Genomic DNA, 12,824 nt, shown 5'->3' with positions numbered 1-12,824 from the left:
TCCTATTCTTTGAAGAAGCTGCCAATAAGAAATCAATTGAGAGACAGGAAGAATGTGGTCAAGTAAAAGGCTTGGAATAAATACCATCTGGGAAATCTGTGCCGGGAGGGAAAAAAGAACTTGGAAATGGACTGTATGTAGTTCTTATCTCGCACCAAGTGTGGACTTCATTGATCTTATTCTAAGTCTTGTTTCATCAGAACGGTTAAGGACTTGGCTACAAATGTCAACTGGTATTTTGGGCTGAACTGTCCCTGGGGCTCCAGGAATTCCAGTTCCCTTTCCTTTTCTGTAGGTCCTGAGTTCTGGTGGTTCACACTCCTCCATGATGCCAGCTGGAGATTTCTGCACTCAGAGCCACTGGCATCGTGTGCATTGTCTGAACCGCTGCCCGTGTGCTCAATGGCGGCGGGGTGGGTGCCCGTGTGCCATCCTGGCACCACGGAGTTTCCACCTCGTGGGCTAGGGAATAATCATAATGCCTCACATTTATGATCTCTTCATGTGCTACACCAGCATGTTAGCGTCTCTTAATAAGCTCTCGCACCCTCGCTGTACAAGTGAGAAAATTGTGGTGCCAGGAGTTGAGGGCTACACAGCTAGGAACTGGGGAGCTAGAAAATAAATACAGGCAACTTGTCTCCAGCTACGTGTTTATAAATGATCACGCTCTACAGCCTATGAGAGAGAGGCTTTTCAACCTTGTCTACACAAATTTTGTGTGTACTTCTGTGGTTTCTCTTCATGCAGATGAATGTTTTTGACATTCCTTCACTTTAATGCCTGTGCCTGTTCATTCATTTGAATTGTGGAAGGACATCACATTGTAAAGCTATAAAGTAACTTATGTATCTATTCTACTTTTGATGAATACTGGGGGTCGTATTTTTTCTTTTTCACGAGCTTTCTTATACTATCTCCTGCTATACACGTGGCAGAATGTCAGAAGGGTATGTGCTTAGAGGTGGAATTTCAGGATCAGGAAGTATACACTATTTAACTTTACTAAATAATACCAAACTGTTTTCCAAAATAGTTCTACCAAATTACAGCCCCGCAAGAAGTGGATGAAAGTTTCCATTGCTCCACATTAGTCACTAACTTTCAAAATGGTCTCGTTTTTCATTTTGAGCCAATCTGATGGATACGAAATAATATCCAACTGAAGGTTTAATTGGCTGTTCCTTGATTCCTAAATGAGATTAAGCAGTTTTATGTGTTTGTTAATTTTTTCTTCTTCCTATTTGGGGAAATTTCTGTTCGTTCTTTTGCACTTATTTCTACTAAGTGACTTGAATTTTTCTGATTAGTTCATAAGAATTCTTTCATATTCTAGAGTTGAGACACTAATCCTTTATCAGTCACGCATATTGCAAATGTCTTTTCACACGGTTTGGGTTTTGTTTTTAAGTCAAGTTTATTGAGGTATAAATTCTATAAAGTAAAAGTGACTGTTTTTTAGGTGTCCAGTTTGAAGAGTTATGACACCACAAGAACATTCACTATAAAACCATTCCAAAACCCCAAATAGTTTCTTCATGTGCCTTGCAGTCAATCCTACCCTCACTCCCACGCTCTGGCAACCTTATTTTCTGTCTCTCTGTTTCCAGAAAATCATATAAATATACTCATACAGAATGTAACCTTTTGAGTCTGGCTTCTTTCACTCAGCATAATGCATTTGAAAAAAATCCATGTTCTTACATGTATCAGTATTTTGGGTTTTGGTTTTTTTTTTGTTTTTCTAATTGCTGAGACGTATTCCACTGTATGGATGTCCCATGCATAATTCATCCATTCACAAGTTGGTGAACATTGGGTTATTTCCCATTTGGGGCTATTAATAATAAGTCTGCTACAGGAATTCACACACAGGTCTTTGTTGGGACATTTGTTTTCACAAATGGAGTTACGGAGTCGTATGGCAAGTGTATGTTTAGCTTTATAAGAAACTGCTGAGCTGTTTTTCAAAGGGGCTGTACCATTTCCATTTTGCATTCCCACCAGCAAAGCATGGGAGTTCCAGCTGAGCAGTGTGGTGGCGAGCATGTGCTTGAGATTTGTTTATTTGTTTTTAGCCATTTTGGTAAGTGTGTCAGTGAGAAGTATCTCCCTGAGGTTTTAATTGGCATTTTCTCATGACTAGTGATATTGAGCATCTCTTCACTGCTTATTTGCCATCCGTATCCCTTTTTTGGTAAAGTGTCTCTTAAAATATTTATCCATTTATTACTGAGCTGTCTGTCCTATTATCAAGTTGTAAAAGTTCCTTACACATTCTGGATACAAAATCATTTATCAGATAAGTGTCCTGAAAATATTCTCTCCCAGTTTATGGTTTGGCTTGTTATTTTCTTAATAGTGATGTTCAAAGAGCAAACGTTTTTAATTATGATGAAATCCAACTCTTCTAAATATTTTATAGTTTGTGGTCTTTGTGTCCTGTCTAAATCTTTGCTTTATCTGGACTCACAAGATTTTCTCCTGTGTTTTCTTCTACAAGATTCATAGTTTTACATTTTGGTCTATGATTAGTTTTTTTTTTTTTTATGATTAGTTTTAAGGTAATTTTTGTATCTGGTGTGAGGTAAGGGCCAAGGTTCATTTTTCACGTGAAAAGCCACTTGTTTCTGTGCCATTTGTTCAAAAGACTATTCTTTCCCCATTGAATTACTTGGCACCTTTGTTGAAATATCAGTTGTTCATCTGTGAGAGTCTATTTCTGTACCTCCTATTGTTTCCTGGAGCTACATGTATACATATAGAACACGTCTTGAAATGCAGTCTGTATTCTGAGATCTTGGTAAACTTTACCCTTACCACTTTAGTAGCATTTTGTGTGATGATTTTCTACAAAATTATCATGTTATCTGCGAATGAAGACAGTTTTACTTCTTTCTTTCTAATCTGTATGCCCAAAAGTTTAACCAGCTACAAAGTTACAGGGAACAGTCCCTGCAAGACATCACGCTCACTTCTGACACAAACTACAGATTTGGGTGGTTCCATCCACCCAAAGGTTCAATAATTCACTTAGAAGGACACACCAAACTCTGAAAGCTATTATACTCGTGGGTTCAATTTATCACAGGGAGAAGATACAGATTACAATCAGCCAGGGGCAAAAGTGCATAAGTTGGAGTCTGGGGAAGTGCCAGACACAGGGCTCCCATTATTCTCTTCTGCAGAGGCAGGATGGATTACTTTCCTAGTATTGACGTGTAACAGTATGCTGCTACCAGGGAAGCTCACTCAAGCCTCAGTGTTCAGTTGTGGGGTTTGGGGGGGTTTCTTTTTGGCGGGGGTGGAGGGTGTGTTCCATGACATAGGTATGATTGATTGATTGACCACTTAATTGATCTCAGTCTCCAGGATGGCTGAGATGATGTGACCAAACCCCCCCACCCTGAATCACTCTGTTGGTCTTTCTGGCGTGAGCTACTCCCACCCCCCAAAACCCAAAGATACTCCTTCCTCTCGAGCATAAAATTTTGAGAGCATAGAGGTTACCTCTTAGAAGCTGAGGGCAAAGGCCAGACCTCTCTGAGGGCAAGGTTCAACTGTTTACTGCCTAGTTTTTTGCCTTTTATTTCTTTTTCTTTTCTTACTGCATAGACTCTGACTGCCAGTGCAAGATTGAATAGAAGTGGTAAAAGTAAAAGGTAAAGCCTTGCCTTGTTGATAGACCCTAGCTCAATCTTAAGGAGAAAACATTCAGTCTTTTACCATTAAGTCTGATGTTAGCTGCAGGGTTTTGATAGATCCCTTTATTAAGTTGAGAATGTTCCCTTTTTCCTAGTTGTCTTAACAATTTCTGACATGAATGTGTATTCAGTTTTCTCAAATGTGTTTTCTGTGTCTATGAAGAGGATTAAATGATTTCCCCTTTTTGCCCATTGAAATGGCGACTCGGTTAATTTTTGTTTCCGAATTTTAAACCAAAATTGCATTCTGGGCAAGAAGCACACTTAGTCATGATAATTAGCCTTTTTATATATTGTGGGATTCAACTTCCTAAAATTTTCTTAGTGACTTTTGCATACATGATGGGAAATATTGATCTGTAGTTTTCTTTTCTTACAATTTTGTTCTGATTTTGGTGTCAGGAGGATGCTAGCTCCTTAAAAACGAGATGGAAGTATTCACCCATCTTCTCTATTTTCTGGAAGAGTATGTGTAGAATTGGTATTATTTCTAACTTAAATATATGGTAAAATTCACCGGTGGAGTCATCTGAGCCTGGAGTTTTGGGGTTTTTCTTGGGGGGGGGGTTGTTTTTGTTTTTGTAGGAAGGTTTTTAACAATTCCATTGCATTCTTAGATATAAGGCTATTCATATTATCTATTTCTACTTGAATGGGGTTTGGTAGTCTGTCTTTCAAGGAATCATCTTTCAAGAATCATCTAAGTTGTTACGTGTTTTGGCATAATCTTCTCTCATTTTCCTTTTAATGTCTGTAGGACCTCTAGTGGTTTCCCCTCATCATTCCTGATATTGGCAACTTGTAACTTCTATTCCCTTTAATTGTCCTTAGTCAATCTGGCTAGTGTTTAGTGATCTTTTCTAAGAACCAGTTTTTGTTTCATCGATTTTTCTTTCTTTTTTTTCTTTTTATTTGTTTGTTTGTTTTACTTCTGTTTTTGTTTTCTATCCCATTGGTTTCTACTTTTGTCATTATTATTTTTTCCCTCTGTTCATTTTGGGTTGGATTTTCTCTTCTTATTCTAGTTCCTCTGTGTAGAATTAGAGACTTTCTTCTTTTCTTACATAAGCATTTAGTGCTATAAATTTCCCTGTAATATTATTTTAGCAGCATAATGTTGGGTTTTCATTATAACTCAGCTCAAAATGTTTCCCAGTTTGCTTTGTAATTTCTTCTTTAACTCATGAGCTGACTCATAGGAAGTGACTTGTTTGATTTAGAGATACTTGGAACTAATCTAGATGTTTCATTTTTGCTCATGTCTCATTTAATTCTGCTGTCCCTCTTGATGAGAAAAACACTATATAAAAAAATCAGAGAAGAAAATACAAGCATTTTTTTTACCATCTTATTTTGATATCTTTTTAAAATTTACAACTAGTGTATATGAAATTTTGTCTCTTTCTTTAAGCTTAGCTTATCTTTGTTTTGCTTACCAAAAATAAATTGAAACTGTTTCTTAATTCCAAAATAAATTTTAGTCCAAGTCATCTAAGTGCTAAATTTAACTGTATTTATTCTCACATATCCATTTTAAAAGAGTAATATTTTTAATTATATTTCTGACATCACTTATGACACCAGTGTTTCTAAGTAAAAAAAGAAGGAAACTTTCTATTTGTTTTACCAATGATCAAAACAGGTAATTAAAATTGGATTTCTCATGCAGGTGCAGTTATTTTCATTGCTAGATTAATATCCAACAATTTTCCACAGTTTATCCTCTAAGATAAAGGGGTTTTTTTTTTAACCATTTTGCAAAGTAAAGCTCTTTCCTCCAAGTACTCAGCAAAAATATTTGTTCCAATGTTTCATTCTTCAAGGAGTAAACAGCTAGTGTGTTGAAAATCTTCCATGTTCAGTCTTCAGGAAAATCTAATTTTCTTCTTGGCCAATGGTGTTTATTCCAACATATTTTATCTAATAATTCTTTTCTAAAATTTACTGTTGTTTTTATAATTTTAAAAATAAACTCAAATGGATTTATTTCTTCGAATGGGGAAAAAAAAAAGTATTGCGAATTGTCCCATTTGTTTCAAAGCCAGATAATGTCAACACTGTCTTTAAGCAGATTTACACGTCATTTGTTGGTACAAAGGATTAATTTAGCATACACCTGCAGAGAAGTAAATTTGACTATAAGAGGCAGCACACATAGTATTGAGCTCACAAAGAGTAATAAAATTGTGTCCTTGATAAACAAGGTTCTACTGTATAGCACACAGAACTATATTCAATATAAACTATAATGGAAAAGAATGTGAAAAAGTATATATATATATATATATATATATACACACACACACACACACACACACATATATGTGTAGCTGAGTCACTTTGCTGTGCACCAGAAACTAACACAACCCTGTAGATCAACTATACTTCAATTTAAAAAATTCTTAACAAAATAAAAATAAAATTGTATCCTTGGCAAAATAATCAGGACTGAGTGGGTTTGTGTTAAGAGAGACTGCAATCATGGATAACCATGAGTTACATAGATACTGTCTATGGCAGGTATAGCCAACCTACACATTATTGTTCCATACAATAAATGATAGTCTTTGCTATTTGGGACTAATAGGGATTAGAAATGGAATTATGAAAACAGGGCTCATACCACACAACCAAATCATTAGATTTGAACTCCCTGATAACATATAGACTTTAACTGGTAAAAAAAAACGAATTCCTTGCTTCCCCTTAAATCCCCTCCTCATATCCAGTGTTACCACTGAGTACCCCAGTCTTATTACTCAAGGGTCTCCGTGGAATAACGCTCTGTCTCAGAATGTGAAGACCATTCAGTACGGGTTGTTAGGTTACTACACTGGCTGTACCTCTTAGGCTAATTAGTTGTTCACATTCTCTTTTTTTCTTCCTCACTTGCTATCTTCTTTCTTAATAACTTTGAAAACAATAAACAATGTTTCACTTATATCGTTGGGAATCTTTAGGGAGCCATTCTTTGTCTGTGGTTTCCCCAGATTTGAAAAGGTCTTAGAGGATATATAACTGATTTTTGTGAGCCATACTTTTTGAATTTTTCCCATGCGCTGTGATAGACTGTGTATTTCTTTATAGATTTCTATTTGATTTTGCTACACAAATGGGCCAGGAAGTTTCTTTAAGTTGTGTTTACTAAAACCACTGCAACCTAATGGCCCCCACAGAGCACTGTAAATTGGAAGTAGAGCGAATAGTGCTTAGTAAACCTGAGCCCTCGTCTTCACGTGCAACCAATCCCCTACACTTTTGGTTATCAGTTTTATTTTCATGTATAAAATGAGGAGGTCTGAGTACATTGTCTCCACAGTACCTGCCAAGGTCTAAATTTATGACTCTCTGGTCCTAGGAAATTTATGACCAGTGCTACAGGATTGATGACCATAGGAATAAACATTTTCAGAGAAAATGGGCTCAGCTTCTATTCTGTATTTTTTTTCTTTTCTATACCAAAATAAATGAAGTTTCCCTAGAGCCTCACAACGGATGTAGAGCATGGAACCAACTCTCTGTGGCTAAGCTGAGAGCAAAGTAAAGCTTTGGGTGGTGAGGTTGTCCAGATCCTTTGGGAATGGAAGCCCGAGCCCTCTGGGCGTCCCTCTGATGAAATCACCCTGCCATCTTCTCTCCTCCTCACCACGTTCCCTATGAGTGATCCAAACTTTGTTTCATCAAATCAAGTCAGAAAGGGGAGCGGGGCATAATCACGAACTGATCCACAAGTAGAAGACGGTAAAGCATCAGTCCGGAAGGCTGTGCTCTGCACTTCTTAGTTACTAGTGGTATATGAAGGATGAATGCAAAGGGCTTTACAATTTAGAAACATTTCTGTGGGTTGTCAGTTTAAAAAAATGGACCTCTCCCATCCACCCCTAGGAGACAATGAAGCCAAATTAACTTTGACCAAAAGCATTTGACATGTTTTCCAATCATTTGTGGTGTACAACCCAGGGTTTTATCAAAATTTTCCAGATGAGGAAATAGAGACACACAGAAATTAAATTATTTGCCCTAGGGTCAGAATTTAACCCAATGCATTTTGCTTTCTGCTTTAGAAAGACATTACCAAAAAGATAACATGTGAAGTTGCTCAAGGCTGTGCTAGTTACCGGGTAGTCTTAAAAGGGCATTTAAGACTTCGGATTGCCAGGAGATGTTTTCTGTTGAAGTTAGCTGAAGGTCTGAGAATTCTTCTAAAGATACCTTTTACCTAAAAACTGCTAGAAAGCATTGTTTTGGGGGAATTATCCTTTTTAAGATTATATAACAATAACAATTTAGTTTGCAATCAATTTTTAATATGGAATAATGCCACGTGCTCCCATTCTGGGTGTAAATAGCAGACAAAAATACCTATGTAACAAGTTAATATCCTACTTACATGATTCTACCATGTAACTCTCACATTCTCTCACTCCGTCTCACGCTTTCAGTTATCTATAAAATAACTGTAGAACTTGATCAGGCTTTATTTTGGCTCTGGGCCTGGCCTTGTGAGAGGTATGCCTGCGTTCATGGAAAGCCAGAGAAATCTAAGAAGGAGAAATATACAAGTGGCCACTTTTCCACTCTGAAGTATTTAACTAGAAACGGTATTTCGTCACAACTGGACATTTCACACACCACACAGAATTCTAGATTTTTATGCACAAAAATGTCCCATTTCTTGATATGGCATAACGCACGGATTATATATAGATCCTGTACACACACGCGCGTGCACGCGGACGCGCGCACACACACTTACACAGGGTCTATAGACAGGTGTATGTGTTTACGAATGTGTAGGTGAAATGATCCATCTCAGCCCAGGCATGCTCTCTGGTCTGCCCCCTAGTGCCCAAGAGAGGAAATGCTATAAAACAGTCAATCTGAGCTAGAGACCAGTTAATTAAGCGATGTTTCAGACCCTTACCTATTAGTGATTTTGCTGAACAAAACTTTCACTCCTTTTTTTCCTTGCGGGAAATATCTATTCAAATAAATTGACAGGCACTCTTTGCCGCCGCTGTTAATGTACTCCACACAAGTGAAGCGTCCTTTACATGTGCCAACACCAGCCACTGACGTCACATTCCATGTTTCAGGGTATCCCACCCTCCGCAGATCGTTCTGCCCATTCGTAACTGGGAACCGGAAGAGGAGCCCCGCAAGGAGGAGGGAGTTGGACCACTGGTGGAACATATTTATGAGGTAGCCGTTGTCTCTGTTGAAATTGTGTTCAGGGTTTGTTCTTACGCTCTTTGGTAATAATAAAAGACACCAATCTGAGGTCGGAGCTGTTTATATCCTGCCTAGATTCGTCCTCGTTTGCTCTCATATTGCAGTGGGTGCTGGGAGTGTCCTGTTAAGTAACCACTCTCGGGTCACTTGCTTTTTAGTGGCCAGAGCCATGATACAGTGAGAAACATTTTATCTTGTTCCTGTTTTTAAATGCTCTTTATTTCCTCTCTTTTAATGTTTGGACAGCCTACGTCTAAAAATGACGAGCTGCCTAGACTTTATTTCACTTCTTCCTACATTTTCAGCTATTTTTAAAACCCACCCACCTCTTATTTATTTATTTATTTATTTATTTATTTATTTTTGGCTGTGTTGGGTCTAAGTTGCTGTGCGAGGCCTTTCTCCAGTTGCGGCGAGCGGGGGCCACTCTTCATTGCGGTGCGCGGGCCTCTCACCATCTTGGCCTCTCTTGTTGCTGAGCACGGGCTCCAGACGCGCAGGCTCGGTAGTTGTGGCTCACGGGCTTAGTTGCTCCGCGGCACGTGGGTTCTTCCCAGACCAGGGCTCGAACCCGTGTCCCCTGCATTGTCAGGCAGATTCCCAACCACTGCGCCACTAGGGAAGCCCCCACCTCTTAAACTAAAGGGTCACCAACCAGAAGTTACCAGACAGAGAAAACTGTATGGGTTATTCACAATTGTACCCCCCCAAAATGCATATATAATGTGGGTGCATGGTAGATAGATAAGAACGATTTTACTGTTCATTCAACTAACCCCAATCAGACATGTATCTTATTCTGAGATTTAAAATAGTCCATTGATTTTTCAGAAGCAAACCAGGAGCTCCTGCCAAAGCCCAGATGATCTGAACCCACTTCAAGTGTTCAGTTGTTTATAGGGAAGAGCTTTGTGAACACATTACATGAAACATTTAAATTTTTTTATCATTAGAAACCAAGATATAGTAGAGGGTTAGTTTAATAGTTGTTCTTTTTTAAAAAAAAAAAATAATAAAGTAAATGCTATCAGTGGAGAACAGTTTTTCCTGTTCATCTTCAAGGGGCCAGGAATGGAAATCTGGTGAAAATGATGTTCCAGGCCATTTTCTGTGTGAGGTTCCTTCTTGGTTAATGCTTCCTATCCCTTTCTTGTGTCATGCATGCCGCTGACCCAATAATTCTGTGACTTTCATGTCAAGCTACAAGGGACATGGATGGCATTCTCTAAGGATAACAATAAAGCCATTTCAAAACTGATGAGCTGTTTACATATGTGGGGAGGAAGCGTCAGCTCCTGTGCAGTGTCAACATGAAAGCCTGCCATCTGCCCAGCCTGTGGTCCAGAATCAGAAGCCCTGTCCAAAGCTGGACCACAGCTTTGGCTTAAGCTCCCTTGATAACAAAAGGATAACACAGTCCCCAAGGCCATTCAGATTAAGAACCTAGCTGGAAGAAAAATTATTGTCAAATAATTTATCAAACCTTGTGTGCACTAGTTTCTCCTTAAGAATGGTGAAATTTTAAAGTCGGAAAACATTCGAACTCAATCCTTTCAGGGCAGCCCTGTTTCTAATCTGAGCAAAATGGATCATAAAATTTTAGGGTAATAACCAGTAGTGCCAAAAGCAATCGTTGAGCATTTCTTACAGGCTAATCTCTCGTCTCAAAATATACTTTTATCAAAGGATGCCATGTTGCTTTGATAATATGAATTAAACAAGCCACCGAATAAGCAAAACCAATTATAAGTTGTTTTACGGATCACTACAGTTGTCAGAACTGTGAAGAAAAAGGAGCAAAGGTCCCAGCTACCTTTGAAGTGAATTTTTGAAAACCACAGTAAATTTAAATCCACTTAATGTTTTGTGTCCTGCAAGCTGTTTTGTGTCCTGCAACTATAGGATTCTTGTGTTCGAAATGTTCATCTCCTTATGCACGGTGGCCTTTCTTTCCTTGAGATTCGTTGATTAAAACCGAAGGGGCTTCAGCTTTGAAATGCACACTTGAGGTGAACTTGAAGTGAGCCCGGGCCATCGCTGGTATTTGATGGATAGCCATTTTTCCAGAGGGTGAGAGAAAGTGCATCGCATATGGTTGCAATTGACAAATCAGTAGTCAGGAAAGGGGCAGATTTCAATGTAAAGAAAGAATAACCAAGTTTAGAAAGCATATAATTAACATGGCATTCCTAGCACTGTGATTAGAGTAATATAAATGTAAGGTAAACCGCACAATTATCGGACATGGTGAATCTGGTCTTTGCAAAGGAACTCTATCTACCCTTAGAGCTTCACAGATTGAATCGTCTTCTCTCAGCATCAGCTCATCTTGCTTTCAGAACTCCTCTTGCTTATAGAGACTCTGCCTTCCTATTTTCGTGGTCCAAGTCCATATTTTGGCTTTGACTTAAAGCCAAAATAAATGCTTCTTTAGAAGAGGTCCAGAGTCTGTGGAGTTTGATTTCATCTTGCTGCCTTGTGCTAACCATTCCATGATGTGTTCCTTGCTTGTAGCTGCATAATATTGGACCAAGCACCATCAGTGATACCCTTCTGGAGGTTGGCTGGCCCTTCTCTGCCCGGGACGAATTTCTCCTCTACATTTTTCATATTCAAACTCTGGGACCTCTGCGATGTCAAACAAATCCTGATATCAACCCACAGGATATAAAGGTAAGGAGCCTTGTCTAAGCAGCAGCTTTGCTCTATTTTTCGTGGTAAGGAGAAAATACAAACAGTGGCTTACTAAAAATAAAAAGCAAAGTAATTATGTTACTTCAGTGATAATTGATCAGACCTTTGCTTTTACTTTTCTAGATAAAATACCAGATCTAACTTAAAATATCACTCCTAGAAAACTTCAGTTTCTCCTGGTTTCATTGCTCATGGTAATGTGTCATTCATTTAGCCTCTTTCAACATTACCTCTTACATATGGTTTGACTAGCAGCATGCCTAAACCCCAATCAGAAATAGACCCCACGTCATGTTTTGGAGAATTTGTACAAAATGCTATTTATAAAGTCTTTTTTGGTATATTGCCAAAAAACATAAGGATCTTTGCCAAAATGGGCTTTTCCAGCTGTTGCCAATAGCAAGTAGTGAAATGCGATAATTTGCCAAAGGCCATCTCAATGCCCTGAGAACCCCCAGCTTATAGAGGCGCCTAGGTCAGGGCTTCTCAAACTCTGAGCGCATCCGAATCACCTGGAGGTCTCTGTAAGACACGGGGTCTGGAGGGAGTCTGAGATTCTGCCTCTCTGCAGACCCCCAACCCGATCACCATCTGCTGGTTTGTGAGTCACACTTGCACTACCCAGGACCTCAGGCATCCACGGAGCTGATTCTGTCCAGATTAAAAGCCAAATCTGGCTTTGGGTTCCTTCTGGGAAGGAAAGAAATTAATGAGTGTAAGCCCTTGAAAATATCACATTTGAATGAAAAAAAAAACCCCTTGTTAATGAGATGTTGTCCTCAAAAGAGAACCTCATTAACACTCTCTGGAACTGGCAGGGACCCGACGTCTCCATTATCAGTGGAGCAGAGGGCGGGCTTTGGGAAATACTAATTCAATCATCCAGAACGCAGGTCCGCCTCTGTTCTCAACCAGTGGTGCTGGGGCACTGACATTATGAAAGGATTTCTTCTTCAACCCAATATGCCTTTTATTCAAAGAGACGAAGGTCAAAAGGGGGTCCAGTATTCATGGATTTGTGGGGCAACAAGTCTCATTCTTCATGGGGAACTAATAAATAAGGCCACTTGTATTCCACAAAATTATTTAAAATACTTCCTCCTTGGCATCCTTCCGCCGCCCCACCCCATTTCCTCTCTCTTTGTTCTTCATTGAGATAATTTTAACATCTTCAAGGACAGTAGCTTATTAGAA

General features: G+C 38.9%; 1 protein-coding gene across 2 annotated transcripts in view; it reads left to right on the top strand.

Annotated features, from left to right (window-relative positions):
* Window positions 1–12,824, top strand: part of ITGA8 (integrin subunit alpha 8) — a 186,308-nt gene that overhangs the window by 126,855 nt on the left and 46,629 nt on the right. For both annotated transcript variants that reach the window (XM_067030489.1, XM_059059167.2), the window contains 2 exons: window positions 8,801–8,906; window positions 11,451–11,609. In XM_067030489.1, the coding sequence (XP_066886590.1) occupies window positions 8,801–8,906; window positions 11,451–11,609 (265 nt within the window). The remainder of the gene's footprint in view (window positions 1–8,800; window positions 8,907–11,450; window positions 11,610–12,824) is intronic.

The sequence above is a fragment of the Kogia breviceps genome, chromosome 3 (genome assembly GCF_026419965.1).
Source record: "Kogia breviceps isolate mKogBre1 chromosome 3, mKogBre1 haplotype 1, whole genome shotgun sequence".
NCBI lineage: Eukaryota > Metazoa > Chordata > Mammalia > Artiodactyla > Physeteridae > Kogia > Kogia breviceps.
This window is presented reverse-complemented; position numbering and strand designations above follow the sequence as displayed.